The 12,186-nt window shown below is 39.7% G+C and overlaps 2 protein-coding genes across 3 annotated transcripts; both read right to left on the reverse strand.

Annotated features, from left to right (window-relative positions):
* Nucleotides 1-1,817: 1,817 nt before the first annotated feature.
* Nucleotides 1,818-5,252, reverse strand: LOC130692456 (sodium-coupled monocarboxylate transporter 1-like). 2 transcript variants are annotated; one of them, XM_057515569.2, is made up of 15 exons: nucleotides 4,913-5,252; nucleotides 4,436-4,595; nucleotides 4,304-4,369; nucleotides 4,180-4,231; nucleotides 4,039-4,106; nucleotides 3,816-3,970; nucleotides 3,725-3,755; nucleotides 3,549-3,658; nucleotides 3,355-3,463; nucleotides 3,130-3,239; nucleotides 2,822-3,002; nucleotides 2,647-2,733; nucleotides 2,374-2,573; nucleotides 2,113-2,308; nucleotides 1,818-1,975 (listed from the first exon to the last, which is right to left on the reverse strand). In XM_057515569.2, the coding sequence occupies exons 1-15, from the start codon at nucleotides 5,104-5,106 to the stop codon at nucleotides 1,949-1,951; spliced, it is 1,746 nt and encodes a 581-aa protein (XP_057371552.1). In that variant the 5' UTR covers nucleotides 5,107-5,252; the 3' UTR covers nucleotides 1,818-1,948. The 2 variants fall into 2 exon arrangements, with proteins under 2 accessions (XP_057371552.1, XP_059350497.1); XM_059494514.1 differs by lacking the exon at nucleotides 1,818-1,975 and having other exon boundaries at nucleotides 2,001-2,308.
* A 195-nt stretch (nucleotides 5,253-5,447) lies between these two features.
* LOC130692461 (sodium-coupled monocarboxylate transporter 1-like) lies at nucleotides 5,448-9,347 on the reverse strand. The gene is made up of 17 exons (XM_059494518.1): nucleotides 9,052-9,347; nucleotides 8,650-8,865; nucleotides 8,351-8,567; nucleotides 7,925-8,084; nucleotides 7,795-7,860; nucleotides 7,673-7,724; nucleotides 7,534-7,601; nucleotides 7,319-7,473; nucleotides 7,225-7,255; nucleotides 7,052-7,161; nucleotides 6,869-6,977; nucleotides 6,694-6,803; nucleotides 6,410-6,590; nucleotides 6,250-6,336; nucleotides 6,014-6,195; nucleotides 5,758-5,953; nucleotides 5,448-5,639 (listed from the first exon to the last, which is right to left on the reverse strand). The coding sequence occupies exons 3-17, from the start codon at nucleotides 8,539-8,541 to the stop codon at nucleotides 5,595-5,597; spliced, it is 1,743 nt and encodes a 580-aa protein (XP_059350501.1). The 5' UTR covers nucleotides 8,542-8,567; nucleotides 8,650-8,865; nucleotides 9,052-9,347; the 3' UTR covers nucleotides 5,448-5,594.
* Nucleotides 9,348-12,186: the final 2,839 nt, after the last annotated feature.

The following is a 12,186-nucleotide window of genomic DNA, read 5'->3' on the forward strand; positions in this document are numbered from 1 at the left end:
AGCTGGAAAGGGAAAAAAGAAATGACTGAGGCTAGATTCGAACTCGGGTCTCCAGCTTATGTATAGCTTGTTATATTGTATATATATAATATATTGTATATATAGTTGTTATATTGTTATATAGTTGTTATATATATGTTATATATTGTTATATTGTTATATATATATATATATGTCTCTGCCTCGCAACACTAACACACCCTAATGGTGTTAGGGTGTTAAACGGTGGCAAAAACTTACGGGTAGCGAATTGGGTCACATATCCCGATGATAAGCTGCCTGCATCCACGAGCCGTCTTTCAGGCCGTGGGGAGGCTAACGAACAGCCTACGTTCAACGATCACCTCTTCTCTACCTTTCAGCTTGTGGTTCGATCTTCAAGGTAGTGAACAGTACTACAGATCGATTTTTAGCCTGTCAAGGCTGTTTTTGCCATTTTTAGCCTGGCAAGGCTTTTTTTTGGTGTGCCATTTAGCCCCTTTATAGTAGGCAAGGCTCTTCTTTTTTCTCTTTTCTTTTCTTCTTCTTTTTTCTTTCTTTCTTTCTTCCATCTTCTTTTTTTCTTTCTTGAGGGCGTAGAATCTTGCGTCTTGATCTGTTGTAGAAGCTTGCGTAATCCGATGAATCTTGCGTATCTTGAATGAAGATTTGGAGGGAAAGGGAGGGGGGGAAATTGGCGGTGTCGGGACTTGAACCCGGGGCCTTCAGAATGCGAAGCGAAGGTGGTAACCACTGTGCCAGGACCGCACATCTCAAACAAATTTATTTTTCATCGACCTTCGTTCTAATACCGGAGCTATATAATATATGACTAATAGTGGTGTCGCGCTGTGGTAGGGCGCTGTGGTATAGCACTGAGATCATACGTCGACTGTCCGTGTTCGGTTCTTATAGACGCCATTGCTTCAAATTTTTTTTAATTATTTTTATAAATGTAAATAAAAAAAATAAAATAACCCATTTTATTTATTTTAGAACAGTATTAAATCGAACACATTTTTAAAGCAATTAACCAGTGCCCGTCAAAGCCAAACAAGTTACCAGAAAAATTTAAATTGGCTATGGAAATAAAACCATCGGATTGCCCCATCATATTTGTTTAGTTAAGCAATAAAGATATGGTTTTTTCCAAAAATAATTGTCATCGAACTTTCAACGTTATAAAGCCTCAAGAGAATCACAGCGTTTCCCAATGAACAGTGTGTTGCTCACCTAGATAACAAAATTGTGTGAGAGGCCTCGGGTTCATCATGTCTCAACAACAAATTGTTCATCATGGTTCAACAAAATAGATTCGTAATTCCTACGTATATATTCAAGGAACTCTCCCCAGCTTTTGCAATTGGGTCAAGTGCTTGTCAGAAATTCAGTCGGAGACTTGAGTCTTAAAAAATTCGGCGTGCGATATGTTTGGCACAGACGTTTGGAGGATCAAATGGAGTTCGTGGTGTATCCTAGTCAGTGTTACTTTCTGAAAAGCGTACCGTTCACCATTGTCCGCTTGGTGGCTCTTATTGAGGAACATTTTACATTTGAAGTTGCATAGAAGCGCCAAAAGCAACAGCGGTTTGGCCAAAAATCTCAAAATCCCGAGAAATCCCCAGAAAATTAAATAGGCCCTGGATAATCCCGGAAACCCTAGATTTCCATAACTGCACCCTAGATTCCAAAAATTTTCCTTAAATCCCCCTAAATAGGGTAATATCCCTAGAAGTGGAATGGCTGGGCACAAGTGATGTGGCCTAAAAGCTACGAAAGAGTCGTCACTTTGAAGTGTACGAAACACCAACTAGGTGTCCAAATAATTGAAGCGGGAATTTTGGTTTTATTTGACTTCGTTTATTTGATGACGAAATGAGTTTTGCTGGTTTTGTCACAAACTTTCGCACAGAATGTGGAAATCTTGGCCACACCTCTCAGTATGATTTTTAACTTTCCCAGAGTATTTTCAAGACAAGGAGACGGAACCACAGTCCTGAAACACCATGGCAAAATGAAAATTCAACTATTCTTTATGACACACACAACCATGTGAACAATAAAAGATGCCATCACAATTATTTCTTTTTTTAATCTATTCATAAAAGGGAAATTAGTTGATTGGTTACTTACTTCGTCGGCAGTAGAAAATCTATGAAAAACAGTGCTGTCTCTAAGTTCTTCGACAGGCATTTCCATGGGTCGCGAAACAGTGTCTAATGCATTAGTGAGCAGGCTAACAAGCGTTCCAAGTACAATGACAATAAGCATTCCAATCACTGTGTACCACAGATAAGAAATTCTTAGCAGAATAAAGACTTCCTCCTGTCTGAACAGAAAAACTAAAATTACCATTAAATAAACAAAGAAAGACCAGGCATGCAGTTTAAGTACTCATCGGGAATCGACGAATTGCCCAAGTTTGGGTTTACAGATAATGAACCGAAACTTTCGTTATAATAAGCGGAACAATTTTCTATGCTAAAAGATTTGGTTTGATTGTTGTAGACAACTCCAGTGGATTTAGCGATTTGCGCACTTAACCCGAGCCACATCATAAATCCAAATGCAGTAAGCATGCCCACTCCAGCTCCCTTTGGAAAATGAAACAAAGCGTAACGCCAAATCTAATTTTGCACTACATAGCTAAATTGAGCGGTTACTTACGATGGCGTTAGCACAGGGAACGAAGATGCCAAGAGTAAATACTCCTAAAATCGATCCAGCCACAGCGCCATCAAAACTCAAAGTTGCCTGTTCGGAAGTCATAAGCAAATCGAATGAAGTGGAAAAATATAAATTAAGTGAGCTGCAATAAAATATATGCTTACGCTATACATACGTCTAAGATAGTTTTGATTTGAGCTACAACAAAAACCATGCTGAAACTAAGAACTCCAAATACGAATGACACTCCTTTGACAACACCGGTAGCGGTCCGCTCTCGCATATTTGGGAAGACGGGTCGAATGAAATCCTCCAGAACTATAAGGGCTACTGCATTAAGGACGCTTGACAAAGTGCTACACGAAGGACGTAAACATTGCATAAGTTCCAGGTGTTTGTGTACGACTTGAAAATAGTCACATTAGCCCATGTATACGTTGAATTCTTAACTTTGACGATGAAAAATGTAATCAGTAGGCTTACCTGAGCGCACCGCTGAAAATCCCAGCAACAAAAAGCCCTGGAAGCCCCGGAAAATCACCAAGCACATCCATGACAAAGAATGGCACAATTTGGTCTGCTTTATCGATAACCTGTTGATAAAAAGTTGCCAGATTAATGCATCATTACTACGTATGGTGCCTCAGTACGTTGAAGACGAAAATTTCTAGTGAATATGTTTTAGCCCTATTTTTGGAATTTACTTACCTTGGCAGTTAACGGATCACAATCAAAGTACTTCGAGTACATGACTAGCCCAACCACACCACAAAGAAGAATGATGCCACACACAGCGACCAAATTGCTCCACATGGATCTGACGAGAATGATTGTAGATTGGCAGTAAATATTATATAACGCTCAACGCTATGAAAATTGTGAAAGGGCATGCTCAGTTATACATTTTTGCTTTACGAAGGGTTTTCATCACAAGAAAACGCTGGACAGTGGTCTGATCAACTGCATACCAACTCATCCAGTAGAAGAAGCCTCCAATAACAAGCGACCAAACCTATGATATAGAATCGTCAGCTGAATAGTAAACGATACAAAGGGATTCGTAAAAAAAACAGTTTACCGTATGCGGAGTTGTGGGGTCGATATCAATGCTGTAAAACAATAAACAGTGCAAGAAATGAATTGGTACATTCCTCTAAAAGATTGCCTACTTCAATAGCTCCATACGGGACGTGTTGTAATTACGCTCCCAAACTGGTCCCCAACCTCCAACGTCGAATACTCCTTTGATTATGAGAATGATAATCGAGCCATACATCATTACAAATTGGATGGTATCCGTCCATACAACAGCTTTGATTCCACCCTATAAGCCCAGTTTTTTTAGAGTAAAAAAATTGCAATCAATGCTTAATTTCATGTTTGAAAATTTACTATTGCTGTGTAAAACGTGCAGACGGCGAATAAAATGCCAACTGACGCCAAGGTATGAATTCCGGTGACTAGATCAATAAAATAGGGAAAATATAAAGAAAAACTGAATGGAAAAATGTGTGAAAAAATCAAGAGTGCTACCTTGTCTGAGGGCCCAAGAAGGTCCAATTGCCACAATGGATAAGTATAACAACTGAAACAAATTACACTACGCGTTTAATTTTTGACTTTACGGTACTGCACAAACTTATTGCGGATCGTTTACCTGCTTTACCACGAATAACATTGATGCGAGGCGTCTTATTATCAGGTTGAATCGTACTTCTAAATACTAAAATTGAAGCGCCAATGAGGTAAAACATAGTTGATTCAAATCACAGGTGAATTCGAAAGTTACCTGATTTGCTGAAACAATTTTCAATCGATAGAAAATGGGTAAATACACATGAGTTGCAGCAGCGATAGAGAGAACTGCAGATACAGTTAACCAAACATACATCGTTCCATTAAGGTAAACCTCTGTGGGTGCGCCTAGAAGTGTCGTCGCAGAGATTGAGCTATAAAAAACGGAAAATATTTCATTAATATCCCGTCAATAGATTGCCCTTTGTAGAAAATTTTTTTGTTAGGTTTGAGCTCCGCTAGCGCATTTTGAATAAACAGCGGACCAGAATTTCTGTTTTGTAAGATCAACTTTAACACATTGTGAATGATAAACGCTTGTTTGATCCCACAGCCAGGAAATACGTCAAACGCAAGCAATAACATCATCACGGATTCATAGATGATACTCTATTCTCCAAGTAAGGAGAGACAGGTTCTTGTGCGATGGAAACTTAAAAGCTGGAAAACGTGAAAATGCTGAAAATAATACCTGGCGGCAAGAGACATAGCTACAGGGAATATAGGCATCTTTCTTCCCCCCATCAGGTAGTTGGAGGTCGAATCACTGGCGCCTTGCCAAGCGTGGTAAATACCAACCAGTGACGACACCAGCAGAGTCAAAGCGAATAGAAGGTAATCGACCCAGGTGAAGAGTTTTGGCCATGAATCTGATGTCGTCGCCATGGCTTTTGCATACGCAGAAATTTCTGTTGCAACGAAATGAATTGTTGGAAAACACTAAGCAACTATAAGGAAACCAAGAAACACTTTTTTCGATCTTCAAGTCTTTAAACTCTCTGTTGCAATGCGTTTGGGATTGGATGTGACCGTTACTGCCAAACCTGAATTAGGTGACTGCCATTCTTTTCTCCAGGCCACAACTCTTGGGTTCGCTGCAGCCTCTTTTCGTCGTTGAGCGTTTCTCTTTTTATTCTTTTCCATGTCTCTCCATGTGCCTGCTTCCAATACAAGCTGCGCCGTACATGGACATTGTGCCATCTTTCCCTAAATGGAGTTACTTTATTGAATGTTTTAGCTTCTCTTACTTTTTTTTATTTTGCGCTTTGCGTTTCAATTTCGCAAGTTTGTAGAAATGATGTATTTACAAATGAGCTACAAACCGGCCCTATAAAGTGAAAGCAATTTCTGGTTTTATTGTGAACACATTCACTCTACTGAGGCAGTTCGTTTAATGCAAACACTTCATTGACGTGCACCTGTTGTGAGGATCGAACGATTCCAATTGATTACGTGGAACCAGTAATCGAGACAAAAATGATCATTAATATTAATAAATGGGTTTTTGAAATATGATTTTGGTCAATATAGACTTACGCGATCGTTGGAAGTATTTTTTGGACAAACGGCATCATCATTGAGCTGTTCAGTAGACATTTGCACAGGACTTGTTACACAATTGAATGCTTTAACCAATAGGCTGACTAATGTTCCAATCGTAATGACGATGATCACACCAATGAACGTGTACCACAAATAGGAAATCCTTAGCAAAATAAAGGGTTCTTCCGGCCTAAAATAAACCATGTAACCCCATGTAACCAGAGTTTACTTTTTTAACGCAACACCATACTCGTCAGAAAACGTAGAATTCAGGTGTAAGGAAGATGACGTTCCGTTAAAGGCAAGACAATTATCAACGCTGAAAGGTTTCACTTGACTGTTTTGGACAATTCCACTGGATTTCGCAATCTGCGTGCTTAGCAAGAGCCATATCATCAATCCAAAGGTGGTTAACATGCCTACTCCAGCTCCCTTAATACAAAACGTAAACAGATGTAGGATATAGAGAACCATGAATCTACTTACGATGGAATTGGCACACGGAACAAAAATGCCAAGAGTAAACACGCCCAATATCGATCCAGCTACGGCGCCATCGAAACTCACTGTTGCCTGCATAAAAATGAAAGGCATTTGAGAGAAAACGTGTGGCCATTAAAAGGGAAATCGCGATTGAATTTCGTACGTCTAAAATGGTCTTCACTTGAGCTACCAGGAAAACCATGCTAAAGCTGAGGCCGCTAAATAGTAGGGACACTCCTTTAACAAGTCGAGTGGCCTTTTGATCACGTAAGTTTGGGAAGAAAGGCCGTACGAAATCTTCGTAAACGACAAGTGCCACCGCATTCAGGACGCTTGATATCGTGCTGGAGTAGAAATAGGGAAAGATAACCTTTAAACTCGTTTGTGGCGACATGTAGCGATCGTAGGTTGTGCTTGATCCGCTTAATGGTAATTGTATTTGTGGACCTTAGCGCACCGCTTAAGACGCCGGCAACGAAGAGCCCTGGAAGTCCCGGATAATCACCAAGCACATCCATGACGTAAAATGGAAGTATTTGGTCTGCTTTATCAATAATCTAATAGGGTACAACCATCTATTTACTAGACAAGTTAAGATAGTCAATATAAATTTGGTAATTACCTCAGAAGTTAACGGATCACAGTCGAAATAATGGGCGTACATGACGAGCCCGACGATACCGCAGAGGAAGATTATTCCGCATACGAAGGCCATGTTAATCCACATTGATCTGTCATTTTTAAGGAATACGAAAATCATATTTCAACTGCAAAATTTAACATTTGTAAGGTAAAGGCGATTTACATTTGCGCAGTTCGTAATGTTGGCATGGCAAGTGAACGTTGGACAACAGTTTGATCCACTGCATACCAACTCAGCCAGTAAAATACGCCTCCAATCGAAAAAGACCACACCTGTTGGAATGTCAACACATTATTTGTTAACCGAGGCAAAGAAATGTTGATGGAATGTTTAACCGTATGCGGAGTCGTAGGATCCGTGTCAATGCTACGAATAATGGAATAAATTATATGCGAAAAAAAAAACTAAAACTATTGAAAACGCAAATACTTAAAAATTTCGATACGGGAGGAATTATAATTACGCTCCCAAACGATTCCTAGGCCATCGACATCTGTCACTCCTTTAATTATTAAGGTTATAATTGAGCCGAAGATCAATACAATTTGTAGAGTATCTGTCCAGACAACGGCTTTAATTCCACCCTGTATAAACGGTTAATCCAGCGGTAGTATAGCCAATTTGATTTGTTCTTCTCTACGTACGATTGCTGTATAAAAGGTGCAGACGGCGAATAGAATGCTGACAGATATCAGTGCATTGATTCCAGTGACTAAAGAGAACAGGTACAGGTAAATTATAGCACCATGATAAACGCGAGAGCGCATTAAAAGCTATTCCCACCTTGGCTGAGAGCTAACGAAGGTCCATAAGCCACAATTGAAAGATACAATAGCTAGTAAAAAAAAATATTCATAAATAAATATAAAATATGAGGCTTTATTATGATGATGTTCGCTTTGTACCTGCTTTACTATGAAAAGAATTGAGGCGATGCGTCGGACGAAACGATTAAAGCGTATCTCTAAATACTGCCCGATAAAACCTAGTAAACGATTTCACTTGGCACGAAGAAATTAAGGTACATGAACTTACCTGATTTGCTGATACAATTTGCAGTCGATGAAAAACAGGTAAGTAAACGTAACTGGCAATCGGCGTGCATAAAGCCACGGAGAAAATAAACCACAAGTACATTGTGCCATTCATATACACGTCAGTTGGGCCACCGAGAAGTGTAGTCGCTGAAAAGGAACTGCAATAAACGAACGGGAAAATGTGAATTGATTAACTATTCCGCTTCCCAATAACCTTTAAATTTCAGAAAATGTCCATCCATCCACATTTCCGTTTAAACATTTCTCAACTCATACCTTCATTGGCCATTTGTGGCCAAATTTCACAAATAAGAATCCAACAATTTCATTATCGTCAACGTGTCCTGTTCTGTTCATAGTTTTGGGTTTCGGTCATCGTGCGATTCAAAACATAACACACACCAATGTAAACAACAACACATACCTGGCGGCAAGAGACAAAGCGACAGGTAAAATGGGCATCTTCTTTCCACCCATTAGGTAGTCAGAAGTCGAACCGCTAGAGCCTCGCCAAGCGTGATAAATCCCAACTAACGAGGACACTAGCAGAGTCAAAGCAAAAAGAAGGTAATCGACCCAGGTGAAGAGTTTTGGCCATGAATTTGATATTGCCATGGCTTTCGTGAATGTCGAAACTTCTGCTGCCGCAAATCAAAAATTAATTGTTTGAAAATATGTTTGTTAAGATGACGATAAGTTTTGTCATGAAGTACTATTTCATACCGTTCTTTACTGTTGCGAAGATCCTTTCTCTCCAATCTACCTTTGTTGACTGCCATGGATTTCCCGGACCCAGACCTCCGGCGTTTTCTGCCAAAGGTGCAGCTGCTCTTTGAGTTGTTCCACTTATCAAAATTTTTCATCTCTCCACACATAGTCCAGCTTTTGAGTAACCTGGTCTCTATAGGTATGGATGTTTTCTCTGTCCTTTGCCATGGCCTATAAATATTTTTGTAGTATAGTTGACCCATTTAGATCTTACAGAAACTACTCCAATCATTTCTTTTTACTAACCCTGACTAAGCTAATTACAATCAAAGTATGCATGCAATAAAGACAGCAAAAAGGAATCACACTGGTTATACAATAATAATCGGGATTCAGCCAGGTCGAACACTGACTAACCTTTCGAATAAAAATTTCCATATCCAGAGTGCTGCGTTTGAAGCTATCCTCCAGAGTTGTGCATAATCCGTTATAGCCCATGGCGACAATGGCTATAAGTTATAAACACAGGTAGATCCAACGAACGACTGACACTATGTTTACTTGGGCTTTCTTCGCTAGGGAGTGCCGCCACCTTTGGAGTTGGTTTTAAACGTTTCTTCTCCTATTTACGTCACTCTGTTGTGTAACAAGAGTTTAGGCGATGGACGGCTTTCCCATCGTAGAGGGAAACTAGTGACTTATTGGCTTCGTTACGTCCAACAGCCACGAAAGGAATGAAGATGACAAGTCGATTTCTCACCTGAATTTACGTAATCAGGTGGTAGAATCTTTAAGCTCGGCCAAGGAGTTTGTAGCAACTGGTAGTTACTGTTGTCATATCGTAACTGTGACACACCAGGTAGTGCTACTTGACTCACCAAAGTCAGCCGCCTTTATAATAAGCACAGCAAGACGAAAACTTTAAATGGTTTCTTGGAAACGCATCTATAGGCGCCAAAAATGAATTGCAAGTTCATAGCTGATAAGCATGAAGGTTGCTACGTGGGTAGTAAATTGCTACGTAAATTAAAAATAGTGTCTCGTCATCGCACAAAATGTCCACACCAGCAATGACTTCATGGTGTCCTTTTCGTTTTACAAAAGACAGCCATTTTTCTATAATGTAGCGTGAAAATGAATAAAAAATAAGCTGGTTCCTAGTTCAATACGATTCAACACTAAAAAAATAATCAATATTTTAATGATTAAAACTTTGGCAAGGGATCCTTGAAGGTGCTACTAGTCGAAATTTTTAGAGTGCGCTTTACTTGCTAAATTCGGGAAAAAGAAAACCCATATTAAAATCCAGCAAATGATGACGACCATCTCGATTACGTACCAATGAAAAGTATGAATAGCTGATGAGCTTTGACGTGCATTTTTGTTTTCTCGCCAATTCGTATAAGATGCTTTTTTTTCCCTTTAAGGTGCGGTACTGTATGTGTACTTTCTATTTTGCCCTCATCTTCTACGTTTGTTATTGCGATTGTTTCAATAGTGAAGGGTTTTACTTTCTCTATCCTTTATTTTGGGGGGTCCGTGCTCGAGCTGTGAGGCCTGCTCTGGTAATTTGTGGGGTAATTAAATGGTGCGTATAGTTCACCCCCGTTCTATAGTAGATAGGGCTCGCTTTGTTTCTTTTCTCGCCTCCAAAAAGTCTCAACAAACAAGTCAGAATAGATATAGATAGACATATAGAGCCAGCCTTGTTGATGGCTGTCTGCTGAACGCACCAGATTTAGAGCCTATAAGTTTTTTTCGGCTTGCTCTGTCGGTACATACAGACGGCCACTTTTTTTTCTTCATCTTTTCCTCCTCCCTTATTTATCCAAACCCAAAGATGTCGGTTCTTCTCCCTTTTTTTTAACTTTTTCTCCGTGTGTATACACATTCGAAGGCGCCGATACTTGTCAGCAATTACAGGCCGCTCTCTATAGTTCTTTTTCATGTAGTCTCTGTCCCGCTACATGTGTATACACACCTATATACAACAGAAAGAGTGGGAGGTTCCTCAGGGTCTTTTGTTTTCCTTTGATCTTCCTTTTTTTTTTTAGAGAGACTTGTCCGCTCACACTCTAGAACATCTCGATCCGCCTCCAAACCGCTTTTTCTTTTACCCTCCACCGGTAGAAACATAAAGCTTTTACACGTATGCTGCTGCGTCTAATATAGACTCCATATATACATATACCTCCCTGCTAGACTTTCTTTGAAAGCCGAGAGATAACGGCAAATACACATCAAATGTAAAGAGTGTTTGTCGGCGCCCGCCGAGAAAAAGAAATGATCAAAGAAAATGCAGCCCTTTTTTTTGACTCGTGCTACGAGCGGCTCGCGCTATATAGCTGCAATAGGTGGTACTTCATCAACACTCAATTATATAGCGGTGTCTTACTGTATCTATATAGGTCTTTCTATTGTTTCTTTCTCTACAAGGAGACATCCTATACGGAGTGTCTGGGTAAACTGTCTTAAAAGTTGATTGGTAGAGGTCTAAATATACATGTAGAAATCGAATTGAAAGGGACGAAAAAAAAAAAAACCAAATTGGCTATGAATGTTAAAAAAAAAAAATTCAATGTTGGACGATGAGTAACAAAAAAAGAATGATTTCGTCGGGAAGGATCAACGAAAGAGGTCGTTAGATGTGCGTCTCGACGGCGGCAGAGTTATATTGTTTGGTCGCGTCGGATGAATTTTTTTTTCTTTTTCCAGCTAAGGTAAAGTCAGTGAGGATGCGGTTGTTTTTACATAGGTAGATGCATGTAAAAAAGGGGAAAAAAAGAATGAAGAAAAATAAAGGACTTGCGCGCTCTATTGCGGTCCTGTCATTACCAGCCGATATAGTCCACCACGTTCGGCCTGTAATTTACTCCGAACTGGTCAAATTGTTATTACCTACAAAAAAAAAAGAGGAGGATTCGTTTTTCTTTTTCATTCTTACAGTTGAAAAGGCCCAGCGTGACACAGCGTCGCCGCCGCCATACGAAAGGTACACAACAAAAAAAGGGGCAAAAACAACAGATATGTGTAAAGAATGATGAAGATTTCACCTGCTGTTAGTCTAAAGACTTTCAGACACACATGTTCACAGACATTTCAAACCTGACAGCAGATGATGATTCTCCCTTTTTTCTTTCTTTTCATGAAAATCTTTTGCTTTGACCTGTACATTCAACAGTCATTCAGTAACCCTCTCCCCTTATGTTTCTGTGTTCCAGTAGCTAGTGAAAAGACAACATCGTGGGAAGCGTTTTTTCTTTTCTTTAGCGTACAGTTAACTGTTAATATTATCCAACGCACCACTTGAAATCGTTCAAAAGGGAAAGGCACTCTTTGATTTTTAGCATTGATGATCCCTGTGAATTATGGGCGTTTTGAATATTCCCTTTACCCCGAGTGCCGCTATTTTGGAATTTATAGACCCAGCCGCTCCACGAAACATTGGCAACATTCTGCAGTCAGTCTAACAAAGATGAATCGGTTGACTTTGTCTTTATTTTTGGAACGAGAAAAGAAACATACCTCAACACGCTAATCATCAATCGCAAC

This window comes from Daphnia carinata, chromosome 1, assembly GCF_022539665.2.
Source record: "Daphnia carinata strain CSIRO-1 chromosome 1, CSIRO_AGI_Dcar_HiC_V3, whole genome shotgun sequence".
NCBI lineage: Eukaryota > Metazoa > Arthropoda > Branchiopoda > Diplostraca > Daphniidae > Daphnia > Daphnia carinata.